At 39.0% G+C, this 12,893-nt stretch overlaps 6 protein-coding genes across 6 annotated transcripts; 1 reads left to right on the forward strand and 5 right to left on the reverse strand.

Annotated features, from left to right (window-relative positions):
* Nucleotides 1-252: 252 nt before the first annotated feature.
* On the reverse strand, nt 253-1,716 carry TM35_000142690 (putative leucine-rich repeat protein (LRRP); the record flags this gene model as incomplete). The annotated part of the gene is made up of 1 exon (XM_029025714.1): nt 253-1,716. The coding sequence occupies one exon, from the start codon at nt 1,714-1,716 to the stop codon at nt 253-255; it is 1,464 nt and encodes a 487-aa protein (XP_028883124.1).
* Nucleotides 1,717-3,433: 1,717 nt separating this feature from the next.
* Nucleotides 3,434-5,107, reverse strand: TM35_000142700 (uncharacterized protein; the record flags this gene model as incomplete). The annotated part of the gene is made up of 1 exon (XM_029025715.1): nt 3,434-5,107. One exon carries the CDS (start codon nt 5,105-5,107, stop codon nt 3,434-3,436), a length of 1,674 nt encoding a protein of 557 aa, XP_028883125.1.
* Nucleotides 5,108-5,719: 612 nt separating this feature from the next.
* On the reverse strand, nt 5,720-7,885 carry TM35_000142710 (putative beta prime cop protein; the record flags this gene model as incomplete). Its single annotated transcript, XM_029025716.1, has 1 exon — nt 5,720-7,885. The coding sequence occupies one exon, from the start codon at nt 7,883-7,885 to the stop codon at nt 5,720-5,722; it is 2,166 nt and encodes a 721-aa protein (XP_028883126.1).
* Nucleotides 7,886-8,307: 422 nt separating this feature from the next.
* TM35_000142720 (developmentally regulated phosphoprotein) lies at nt 8,308-9,576 on the reverse strand (the record flags this gene model as incomplete). Its single annotated transcript, XM_029025717.1, has 1 exon — nt 8,308-9,576. The coding sequence occupies one exon, from the start codon at nt 9,574-9,576 to the stop codon at nt 8,308-8,310; it is 1,269 nt and encodes a 422-aa protein (XP_028883127.1).
* Nucleotides 9,577-9,956: 380 nt separating this feature from the next.
* TM35_000142730 (putative prolyl oligopeptidase, putative,serine peptidase clan SC, family S9A) lies at nt 9,957-11,111 on the reverse strand (the record flags this gene model as incomplete). The annotated part of the gene is made up of 1 exon (XM_029025718.1): nt 9,957-11,111. One exon carries the CDS (start codon nt 11,109-11,111, stop codon nt 9,957-9,959), a length of 1,155 nt encoding a protein of 384 aa, XP_028883128.1.
* Nucleotides 11,112-12,003: 892 nt separating this feature from the next.
* Nucleotides 12,004-12,792, forward strand: TM35_000142740 (peptidyl-prolyl cis-trans isomerase; the record flags this gene model as incomplete). Its single annotated transcript, XM_029025719.1, has 1 exon — nt 12,004-12,792. One exon carries the CDS (start codon nt 12,004-12,006, stop codon nt 12,790-12,792), a length of 789 nt encoding a protein of 262 aa, XP_028883129.1.
* Between the last annotated feature and the right edge of the window lie 101 nt (nt 12,793-12,893).

Raw genomic sequence — 12,893 nt, forward strand, 5'->3', positions numbered from 1 at the left:
TATATATATATATATATATATAATGAGAAAGTGTTTAAACAGTAAGCTGTTTATTTTCAAGTAGTCAAGCCAAACAATGGCAGAGTTAGTTCTTCCAGCATTGTCCACCAACTTAAAAGAAATTGGTCTTGATGTTGAAAAGAAAAGATTTAATCGTTCAAAAACAGTAGGACATCTCCTTTTCCTACCGATGCAAAATAGTATTAGTAGTAGAAGTAGTAGCAGTCATCGTCATAACTATCATTACCATCCTCACCATCCAGTACCTTCAGTTTTTCGTTTCATCAAAAGCTGGGCTGCAGCAGCACCATCAGCTACTAACTGTCGCTTTCGTGAATCAATCAAATTTGTACGTTCACGACGAACAATTGGTGCTCGCGGTGCCTCAGTCGGTAGTAGTTCAGTAGGCTCCACAACAATATCATCATTATTATTACTATTATCCACAGCACATTCCTTCCTCCCTGAGGTGTGAGTTACTTCCTTCTTAATGGAATTAACCTTTGCTTCTTCTTCAACTGTTTCAGAGTGTTCTTCTTTTTCTTTTTCTTTCTTTATTCTTTCCTGTTTATATTTTTCTTTTGCTTCTTTTTCTTTTTCTTTTTCTTCTAAAGCCCACTGTTGCTGTAATGTTGAAAGCATCATGTTATCCACAACTTCCAAGTTGGGCATTGTTCGTGTAAGATAATGCACAATTCCAGGGGTCAACTTTGCACGAGTCTTCGGCACTTCCTCTTTTGAAACTGCTTCACTTGCTAATTCACCATCCTCTTCTAGAAACGCATTCCCACTTATGCAGAGATGTCTAACAAAACGACATCGACGTAGTGTGGAGAGTTTCTGAAGTTGGTTATGGCTAACGTCAAGAATTTTAACTGAACGAAAAATAACACCTTCAGGGATAAGGCTCTTTAAGGCGTTGTGGCTAAGCCTCAGTTCTGTTACCATTGGAAGAAACCAATGTGAGGGTAAGGAAGTCAGTCCACAACCGCTGAGTGAAAGCTTCCTCAGATGTGTCATTTTTTCAATTGAAGAGAGAGGATGTGTCCAGTCTGCCTCTCGTTTCGGTACTTCCCCTGGAACAGTCTTAGAAGGTTTATTTTCAGTTTGTTCTGTCTCCTCCTCCTCCTCCTCCTCGATTGTATCCGGTATGACATGCAAAGTACAGAGATGTGGATTGCGAGAGAGCACTAAGGTCTCACAAGCAGTAAGTTCAGAAAGTATCTCGTAATTCTTTACTGCCAAGGCAACATCATCCGAGTTGGCTCCAGCCAGCATGTGACTAGTGGGCGAGTATAGCAACAGTTGGTTGTCGTTTGCGATAACGGACTTTAGCTTCGCTGCGCTTCCTTGCAGACCATCAAGGGAACGTAGCTGGCAGTGTGCGAGGACGCAAACGGTGAGTTGCTGCAGTGCGGCGAGCGGGGCAATGGAACCGAGGTGTGTGTTGCCGGAGAGGTTCAGCGAGGTGAGTAGTGGCAGTGTGGCGATGGCGGCGACATCCCGCAGTCCCCCGCCGGTGAGGTCGAGGCGGTGCAGCCGCGGGAGGAGGAGCCCGACGGTGGACGGCAGGGCGCGGAGGTTCGGGGCGGCGAGGGCGAGGCGGCGGGCGGTCGGGAGGTCAACGTCCAGCGGGATGAGTTGGAGGAACTCCTGCTGCCCGGCCCTTCTCCCGCCAGAGGCATTGGCAGTGGGAGTGGGGGTGGGGCGACGCATCCTAATGGTCCTGCGTAGAGCTCTAGGGAGTGATGGTGTGGGGGGTTAGGGAAAAGAAAGAGTAGAGGGAAAAGAAAGAGAGAATATGTGAGAGGTAATGGGAAAGGGTAACTTTATTGTTTTTCTTTTTCTTTTTTTTCATTTATTTACCAAATATCCTTCCGTTTGTGGTGGTCTCTTCTTTGTATTGCATTTTTTTTTTTTTTTCTTTTACGGAAGCATGAAGCAACAATTCATTTGTCGTTTCTGCGACTTAATTTCATCACTTTTAACTACTGCTGCTTCTTTCCTTCCAATATGTGCTACTGTTTTTACTAGTTCGCCTGTATATATGTGTATAGTCATCTGTCTGTACAAGTTCTACATGCCAACTAGAGAACAAGTGATCGACCGTCATGAACAGGAGTCCGTACCTTCTCAGGGTGCTGTAACTGGTCACGGCAGGTCACACCAAGAATGAATACTAAGGCCAGTACATATGCATGATATCTCTTCATCGTTTCAAGGACAATGTGACCTGTGCGCAAGTATTTTTCATTGGGATTGCGGCTCTTGATGTACTTGCTCATGCGATGAAAAGCCTCTTGAGAAAAAGAGTGCGATGGACGAGATACCCGAAACATAATACCCAGCTACTGTTTTATTGTTGTTGTTGTTTTTTTGTTGTTGTTGTTCTTTCTCCAACTACTACTACTAGTAATAGTACTACCACTTAAAGTGATCAAATATCAAGAAAAAAAAACAGCAAATAAATAAATCTTTTATTTTTTCTTCCCTATTCTTTCTAGAATATATTTATACCGGAGACCACTTTTCAAGAAAAAGATATAAAGAGAAACAAGAGTATTACACAAAGAAAAAAAAAACGACTATTAAAGAAGAAAAGACAAAAAAAAGAATACAAATTATCTTCATTTATAAATAAAAAAGAATAAGAAGGAAAAAAAAGGTTATGAGTTTCTTCATTCTCACTCAAACATTTTGTGGTACATTCAATAACAGATTATTCTATAGTTCCCTTCTCTCTACATTACAGCACATATAACAACACGATCTTTTTCTTTTTTTTTTTTTGGTTGAAGTGGGTGGAGGAAGGAGGGGTTACCTTTTACTGTGTTTTGTTTTTTTGATGAATTTGTTCAACTGTTTTTTTTTCTTTTTTCCTCCTCCATCACCAAAGAAGAGGGGAGGGGAAACATAAAGAAAGAAACAACAACATCAGAGGGGCTATTCGATACGGTGATAATAGTGTAAAATAAATAAATAACAGATGATGATAATAATAATGAAGAGAGTCAGTTGAACACTGGGAACGGAAAGAAAAAGGGGGTAGGGGGAGGGGGTAGGGGGAGGGGGAAAAAAGGGGAAAAAGGGGGAGGATGTGTACATATTCTTCATGCTCTAAAAAGGAAATAGAGGGAAAAATATCCAACTGATCTCACCTTAATATCTACTCTTCTACTCTCTTTATATGTGCATCGCGCCGTAGTTCTCTTTTTTTTTTTTTCTTTTTGTGTGTGTATAAATTGTTTCCTTCCCTATTACTGTCCCACATTTCTCTCTTCGTCTAACTCCATCATACATCACTGTATTTTTCTACACATCCTCCTTCAAAACTGATTTTCGGTCATTCTTTCACACTTCCCCCCTTTAATTACAAATAATAAGAAAAAAAAAAAGAGAAGAATAACAAAATATAATAATAATAATAATAATATCACAATACAATGCTAACGTCACGATCACGTGAAGAGGCATCATCGTCGTTACCATTTTGGAGATATCCATCATGATGACTTCCACTCTGCTTCCTCATAGTGTACATATTATTCTTGTTGTTGATGTTATTGTTATCATAATCATTGGACTGGTAATGGCTATCATCGTTGCTGCAAATACTTTGCGCACGATCCATGCTATGCCGATTTCCAATGAGAACAACACGTCTGAGAGCCACAAGGTTCTCGTCATTCTTACGTGAGATACGTAGATGCGTAAGATATTCACGAAGGTATCTCCCACCCACTTCATCAATACCGCAACGTGAGAGATCAAGCACAGGTAACTCCCGTCGCTCGTAGTGTGGTGCAATCAGGCAACGCAAGAGAACTGCGAGTCCACGGTTACCAATACCTGGATTGTCGCACAGACTTAAAACCTCTAGTGAGGGAAATAGTGGGGTGTGCGGAGAATTATCGAAAGGAATATACGCCCTCAAGGGAAATCCAATAGACTCACCCGCTATCGTCGGTCCTCGCACTGCCGACATTACTGGTAGTGATCTTGATGGACGTAGTGTATTTGTTTCTTCTATTAACGCACGAGGGGGTTTGAGTGGGAATAGGTAATAGAGAATCCCATGAATGCTATTAGGATCGAGATTCATGTTATTAAGGTACAATTGTTTAAGTAGAGGTAGAACAATCTTAGATTCGTTTGCCACACTCATTACAGCAAGCATATTACCAAATCCTTCATCTGTAAAATAGTTGCCATCAAGACGTAATGCAGTAATCCATCGAATCTCAGCAATAAATGGACTAGCAAAGAGACGACCTAACACATAAGGTGCAGAACGCTCCATATAACACCATCCAAGATCTAATTCAACCCGACCTTTATCTGTATCATACTGTCGTGCAAGGCGGTTTTGAATATCTTCAAGTCTTGCCCGACAACTACAATCCTTTGTGATACGTAGTTTATCCACTTGTTCATACCACCATTCCCATGTACCTTCTCCACGCTGAGCTCGCTGCGTTGGTGAAATACGAAACAACTGTGGAGAACTGAAGCTGCTGTTGAAAGATTCCGTCATGTAATCATTATCATACCTATTACTACTCCTATTGCTCTCACGGTTGCCATTGGAGAAACTGCAATTGTTCCTCTTATAGTTCCCTTGTTCATTATAAACAACAAGAGGGAGTGGAGAAGCAGTAGAGACCTCATGCTCTTGTACAGGCTCCGCACTGAAGGGTTCTTGATATGGACGTGGTGCCGACGCTTGAGCCACCGCATCTGTCGCATCAGACTTGGAGGACGCCGATGACTGCGGTGGTTTCGTGCGACTGTCCACAGAGGAGGAACTGTGCGGCCGACTGGCAGTGCCATCCCCCTCCGTCCCCGGCTGGGGCCCACGCCCACGAACTCTACCACCACCACCACGAGCAGCAGCAGCAGCAGCAGCAGCAGCAGCAGCTGAAGTTCTTAAAATTTTGGGACCTCCTGTTGTGGTCACTACTACAGGTGACCCTGGTGGTAATGGTGAAGCAGGTGAGGAATCCACCCTCGTATTATTATTGTTATTATTGTTGTTATTGTTACTGCTCTTCTTATTCTTGTTCTGATCCTTGACGGCCGCCTTAGGACGGCTTCCGTTGCACCCCATTTCTCCCTCAGCTGTGTGTGGATGCTGTCAAGGCTGAAGCCCCTCCCTCCAATCATAACATAGACGCAGAGAAATATATACACATAAAGAAAGAAAGAAAGAAAGAGAAGTACAGATGAAAAAGGCAAAGGAAAAGAAAAGGAAAAAAAAAAGAATATACAAATAAAGAAAGAGAATAAATATATATATATATATATATATATATATATATATATGATAATGGAAAGTCAACTACATACGTTTTTCTTCAAGAATGATGTGCATATAATAATAATAATAATAATAATAATAATAATAATAATAATAATAATAATAATAATAATAATAATAATAATAATCTGACATGCACTTGAGACAAACACATACACACACAATCAGCGATATAATAACGACTACAAAAACTTCTCCAAACTGAAAAAAAAAACATCAAAAGGTTGCACTCAGAGAACACCAACTCAAGAAAAGGAATGATCAAACCGTCATCCCGATGCAGAAGGACGCAGACACACATAGTATGAAAGAAAGAAAAAAAGAAAAAAAGCAAAAAAAAAAGAGGGAGGATAGAATAAAGAGACAGGAACTTTATTCATTGTCTGTTATACCATCTAAACGTTACTCTGTGAAGAGATTCCTCAGTGCATCTTCGTCTTTTACAGGTTTTAAAATTTCATCATCGTCAGCTCCGCATCCATGACGAATACAAAGAAATAAATGATCTGCAGGATGAGTCTTAGATGGAATAAGTGTGGTGAAAACCCCTTTTGGAGTATGCACTGGAGAAGAATCTTTTCCAGAATCAATATTCTCAGAACGATTGATTTTTTTATAGCACTGGCCACACATATCATATTGATAACACATTGAACACTTCCAACGGATGCCCTGTACTAATTTAGAGCAAACATTGCAATATACTCCAATATGTTTATCATTTACATTAGTTACAAGAGATCCACAGAAACGAGATAATGGGGCAACATTTGATGGTCCCCAAAGTAGTTCTAAAGTTGTAGATAGACCAGCAGCTACTCGAAGTAGGATATGGTGTTGTGGATGTTTATCATTAGCAAAACAACTTAAACAAAGAACACCATCTAGCTGTTCACAATGGAGACATCTAAAATAAGCTTCATTTTCTATCAAAATATCTCTAAGACACTCGCTACAAGTAATACTTCGTGTACTCTGGTAAACATAACGACTTGGTGTTACAGGATTAAGTTTGATCACTAAAGGATTAGACGGTCTCATAACCTTTATATTAAAATCAAGGTTTTTAACTTGAGAAAGAAAACGTATCTCATCCTTTAATTTTAATAAATCAGTTGTTGAAATAGTACCTGACATAGACACAAAGGAACTCATTTGATATTTTAAATGTTTTGGTGATGATCCAGATGAAACTTGAGATAGTTGATATGTACGATCTACACGAGCATTAAATCTTAATGGTACATCACTAGAAGCTATAAAGGAGGAAATACTATCCATTACACGTTTTCTTTCTTCTTTGTTAATAAGGTGCCAATCCACAGGTTTCACATTAGATCCAAACATTTCATGAAGATTGTTATTCGATATAGAAATATCCAAAGAAGGTTCACTGTCTATTTGAGGAGTTATGAAACATATACGGGGACCCTTACAATCACCAAATCTTCTTTTCTGAGGATCAGGTAACTGAGTTGCTACAAAATAAGGAAGTGTTGAAATATTTAAATCTGTTGCAAAATTACTTTGAAGACCATCAGGACCACACCATAGTGGTAGTAAAGATACTTCAGGACTTTTCCAACCTGGAATATTACTGACAAGGGAATCAAGTGCATGAATTGCTGAATTTTTTTCTCGATCCAAATTTATTAAAACAATTTGAGCACGTTTTGGAATTCTCGCAATTCTTCCCTTCTTTCTTACTACAATTCGTCGAGGTACATGAACAAATTTCATTACTGTTTGTAACCATGGATGATCATCTAAAGTATTTAAAGCGGATACTGTTAATGGTATACAATTTTTTAGTTGTGCCGCTTTAGTAACGTTAAAAATATGTTCCCTTAACCACCTCATAGATGTTTCATCCCAACTAGCCCATGCAATAAACAGAGTCGGTACATTTGCAACAACATAAGAGATATTAACTCGTTCTTCACTACATGCATCATGATAAAGTTCAAGAGGTGCATTACGTTCCTCCTGTTCTACATCTAGAAGATTTCGAAAAGCATTGTAGAAAGTTTCTTCGTGAAAAAATTTAATTTCCTTATTTTCATTACCAGGACAAACTACTTCATCTTCAGGTTTCATACTTAATATTTGTTCTACATGTGATTGCATCAACTCACGTCTTCTCTTTATCTTTCTAAGAAGACCACATCGCATTGCCCAATAAATGGAATTCCATTTTCGAAAACACCTTGCTTGTTTCGAATCCCATAAGGGGTATAACATTGCGTTTGGAAGAACATCACCTACATGCGGAGAAACTACTACTTGAGAAGCCATATCCTGGACAAGAGTTAAACGTGCTAAACGAAGAAGTTTTAAGAACGCATCCTTTCGAGCATTTCCAACTGATCCATAGATTATGAGATATTGCAGACATTCACCTTTCATACCAACAGTAGAAACAACTTCCTCACGTTCAGCTAGAGTCAATTTATCGGAACTGAAAAAAGAAAATTGTCTACATAGCTGTAGAACAACATCTACACGCTCATAATCCAGCATCAAAGCCCATGGTACAGGTGTCACGATGAAGGTGTCATCAGCAGTCATCTCAGTGAATAAAGCTTTCCGCCACCCTGGCAACAGCCTATCAAGAAAACTAAGACTGCCAAATATATATATATTATCAGAAGAAGAAAAAAAAAAAACAAGCAAAAAAGAAAAAGAAACATTGAGAAAAATGAAGAGAAGGGGAGAGAAGGGAGGGAAAAGAAAGAAAGAAAGCCTAAAAAAAGAAGTCAGATAGTTACTGTAACATAGAAATCTCGGTAAAGTCTCGTTTTTTTTTTTTTTTTCATTACGTTCTCTCCCGTTACATACTCTATCTCTTCGTTAAAACACAGAAAAAAGACAAAACCGACCACAGTGACACTCTATCAACCCACTCTATTTGTGTGGGAATCACCTGTTAGGGAGAGGTAAAAACATAACATCGTAAAAAGAAAAAAAGAAAGGAAAATAAAAATGCGCATTCATACTTTGATGTAGTAGTACACACGGGTCCCATATCCCTCCATTGTGCTCATAACAAGATCTCCATCAAAGGTACGAGCATATACCCTTGACATTGGCAAACCAAACCCATAACCGGCTAGAGGAGCCACCGAATCTCCTCTATATACTTCACTACTATCATGAAGTTGAAGAACTGGCCTCTTCACAGTGGTATATGCATAGGTCATGGCCATATTTACTTGAGTTTGTGTCATGCCTAAACCCTCATCTGATATGCAGATACAAGCGTGTTTAGCACTTTCTTTGATATTCACTAAAACCTCCACAGGAGGCATATTTTCACAATTAACAATACCCATTGAATCACGCTCCATATGCCCTTCAACAGTTGCCCGGAATGCATTTTTCATTAACTCCAAGACAACATATGATATTGTAGAGCTCATTTGAGCAAATTTTATTAGTCCTGCATCTTTTGATATAATAAATTTTACATCGGGACAGTCACCGTAGTGATCTGTACAAATTTGTTTTGCATCATCAACAGCATTGCGCACAAGCCTTTCAAGGTCAATTTCAAGATCAACCATCCCAACCTTGTTATCAGATTCTCGATCAAGATTTATAAGCATTCGTGAAAGAAAATTGTAATGGACCATAAGTAAACTAAAAGTATCCATTGGTCCTGTAATATCGATTAATCCTTCATGTAAAAGGTAATCAAAAGTCGTTTTAGGGTCCATTTTCCTATCTTTAAAAAGAAATTGTCTGTGACGTAAAAGGAGTTCCTTTAGTTCAAGAAGACCCATCGCCATTGTAACAAGTATATCTCGACTTCTGTGTATCTCTTCAATTTCAGCAACCACATTACGAAAATGTTTTACGCTTTCTTTCTCTCCAGGGAAATCACATTCTATTAGCTTCTTAAAAGAATCCAAATACGTATTTTTAACCAATAGAACAGATGGCATAGCATTTAATCCACAGGGAAGACTATCAAGAGCCCTAACAATGCGTGAAAGGAGAACAGGAAGCTCCATATGGCAAAAAACTTCGGCGTTATAATCAGGTCTTGAACAATAATGAATTACCTCACTAAGGTTATTTAGTTTATGTACATTACGAGAACTATAAAATGATACTAACGCTTGAACTGCCTTACTATCCTCAATAGCCTCAACACGTTTTGTGAGAAGATCAACTTCTTCTTTTAAGGCCCCAGTTGACTCAGATTTCCAACGGGTAAGAGGGAGGCAGACACGCAGAAAACTTGAAAAACGCCTCATCGTCTTTTCTAGATCCAGAAAAGAAAAGAAAAAAAAAGGATACCGCCGCAAAAATTAAAAAAAAAAGGATTTAATACCAAAAAAAGAAGAAAAGAGAAAAGGAAGTTAAAAAAAAAAGCTCCAAACCTGAAAAAGGAAAGTGGCACCTACAGATATATATATATCTCGAAAGAAAAAAGAAAAGAAAAGAAAGAAGGAAGGAAAAGAGAGGGAACTATATACAAGAACGTACATACCCGTACACAGATACACAAAGTGTGCAAAGAAAAAGAAAAAGAAAGACACACACACACACACACAGACACACACGGTACGTACATGGAAGAACAAGAAGAAATGAGGGAAAGAAAATCTATACATATTATGCATTACATACGTCATTAAGACGACTGTGAAGCAAATCGAGTAGCCTCCTCAAGGGCAGCATCCTTTGTCCAGTGTACACACCTTGGGTCATCATTGTAAACAAATACAGCATCCTTGTCTAGCTTTGCAAGTGCCGCTTCTATTTCCTTCATACTTTTTTCTAGATCAGATCTTCGTTTTACTTGGGCAAATGTATCTTTGACAAATGGCATCTTATTCATTTCCCCACTTTTCTGTTTTAGTTTGGTGGTAAGTTTTTCAATCAGGTCCAGTCGTTCACGCTCATTCAGACGGTACACATTCCTTTCCCACATCTTGACTTTTTGTTGAACACGTGCTTCATCCATATTCTTGAAATATAATTTTTCCTGTTCAATTTCTTTTTTTACACGACTTAGGTAAGATGGCACCTGAGCAAAAGTTTTTCGCGACGTAAGATTCTCAGGTTGATCCTTCCTTCTTTTGGGTACCATATTACTTACCTGTATAATGTTTGAGGTAATAAAATCTTTCTTACCTTCAAGGGGACCTGGTCCATACATTCCTTCAGTTGTACCACCATTTTGTAGTGTAACTTTTTCACCATTCCCATTTATTCCCATTTGACCATTTTCAAGATCTCTTGAAGTACCTGGTTGACCCACACCATATTCATTCTTTGTACCTCCGTTTTTTCCCAAATAACCTTCTTCTCCCTCAGCAAGTTTATTATCAAGTTCATCTAACATTCCTTCGCTTATTTCATCACCTGTTGGCTTACCATTTGGATCAAATTTATTTCCATTTCCACGGTGTCCAGATAATCCACCTTGAGAAGGATACAAACCTGTTTTACCTTCACCACCACGAATGTTACGAGCTCTGGGATCGAGAGGTGGTTTTGTAAAAATCTTTTCTTCACGTACAGCCGGGACACAATGCTTTACACCTTCACCAGCCCGAAGAAAGTTTTTGGGGTCCACAGACTCATTAACTATTGGTCCAATAACTGCATCCCGTTGCTTAAAGTATCTAGGAAACGTCCCATCATATTCTTTATTCTTTTGATAGAACGTGGAATACGCAGGCTTTGGTAAATCTTTCATATGCTTTTCATATTTTCCCGTATACGGTCCTTCTTCAACGTGAACCTCTGCAGTTAAAAGATTGTAGATACTTTCATTACTCATCTCGCTATCTTTAAAATCTTACGAGTATAAGAAAGAAAAAAAAAAAAAGTGATATCAATTACATGACACAAAGAGCATAATTAAAACCAAAGAAAAATAAGCCAACGATAGGAATAAAAAAAAAAGAACGAAAAGACTATATATACAAAAACGCATTGTGAAGTTCAGTTAAATAAAAAAAAAAAGGCTTAAAAGGAAGAGAAAAACCAGAGCAATTACCACCAGCTGGAAAAAAACGCTATAGCAGAAATAAATGAAAAAAGTCAACAGAGACCCCCACCAAAAAAATAAAAAAAAAAAACCAAGAACACCACCTCCCACGCCACCACCACCGACGGCCGAGTTTTCCCAAACGCCGCCCAAGCGGAGACAGAGGCCTACACCCGCAAGGGCCGACGAGGACCAAGAAAAAAGAAAAACCCCGGGACCCCTCGCCCCCAGTTATGTGCCCCTCTCCGCCGTCGTCCCCGGAAGCCGCCGGAAGTGAGGGTGGGGCGCGCGGGTCGCGGGCCCGGCGAGGAAAAAAAAAACAGAACGAGGAACTCTCCGGCCGGCGCCGTCGGCGAAGGGGTTGTTTCGTTACCCTCGTCTATTTTTTTTTCAGCCAGGATGGTGCTGAGGTGGTGGTGATTCTTTCTCTTCGTTTGGAAAATTGGACGCCTCGGGGGTGCGCGATGTCAGGTGTTTGCTTGTTTTTTCTTGATTTGTGCATCGCTTCTCTTTTGGTGCATTTTTTTTTTCTTTTTTTCTATTTCTGCTCTGCTTGGATCTTGGTTCTTTTGTAATGCTCTATCCATCTTGCTGCCTTTTTTTATTATTATGTTTTATTTTATTTTATTTTTGGTTTATCAAGGCTTGTTTTTTTATATGTTATCTGTTGTTGGCGCAAATAATGGCAGGATGTGGCCAGCATTCACTTTCTAGGTTAAAGTATGCTACATTATCGAGTTTTTTACTTCTTAAAACGTTTGAAAAGGGACTTTTAAATATGCTTGTATCTGCTGTTGGATTTATGGAGGGTTACGATCCTGATTCATCCCCTTCTATCGATTTGTTTGATAGGGCGGAAAGTCGCTCTTTATTTTTAGTTCCATATGTTACAAATATGGGTTTGGTGGAGAAGGAAAGGTCCATCCAATTAGATCAACAGAAAAAAACAATTGTTTCTCTTGATAAAGAGAAGCCACCTCCTGTACCAATGTTTATTTCTAGTGTAACAGTGAAAAAGGATGCTATATCTCCTTCTGTGAAAGTTGATAACTCTTTTATAAAGAATTTCATTCCACAAGGAACTTTTCCTAAAGAGGAACTAGCCTACAATATTCTTAGAACTACATTGCCATCATATGTTACTTTACATGTTGTAACACTATTGTTGGCTAGTGGTATTACAATTCCGAGGGAAGTTGCTGTGGACCTTTTACATCGTTTAGCTAACGATGACAAGGAAACGGCATGTAATGTAGCTTCACTTCTTGAAGTGGAACTTGATCTAACTGAATGTAGTGCTTTTAAAAATCTATTCCCATCACGAAGAAGAAAGCCCCCACAATCGATTGTATGTCATGAGAAATTTAACAAGATTGGTGTTCAAGATAAAATTGCTCTAGTTCCTCAGAAAGGAAATACAAATACAATGAGACTCAGTAGACTTCAACACGTGCGGAAGAAGAAGCAATAAATAGTGAAGTGGACATACTTTTCCAGCATAGCGGTTTCTTAGTCAAAAGAAAAAGAAAACGGTTTAATAATCCTGTTTTTTTTTTTTTTTTTTTTTTGGGC

This window comes from Trypanosoma theileri (genome assembly GCF_002087225.1).
Source record: "Trypanosoma theileri isolate Edinburgh chromosome Unknown TM35_Tth_14_V1, whole genome shotgun sequence".
NCBI lineage: Eukaryota > Euglenozoa > Kinetoplastea > Trypanosomatida > Trypanosomatidae > Trypanosoma > Trypanosoma theileri.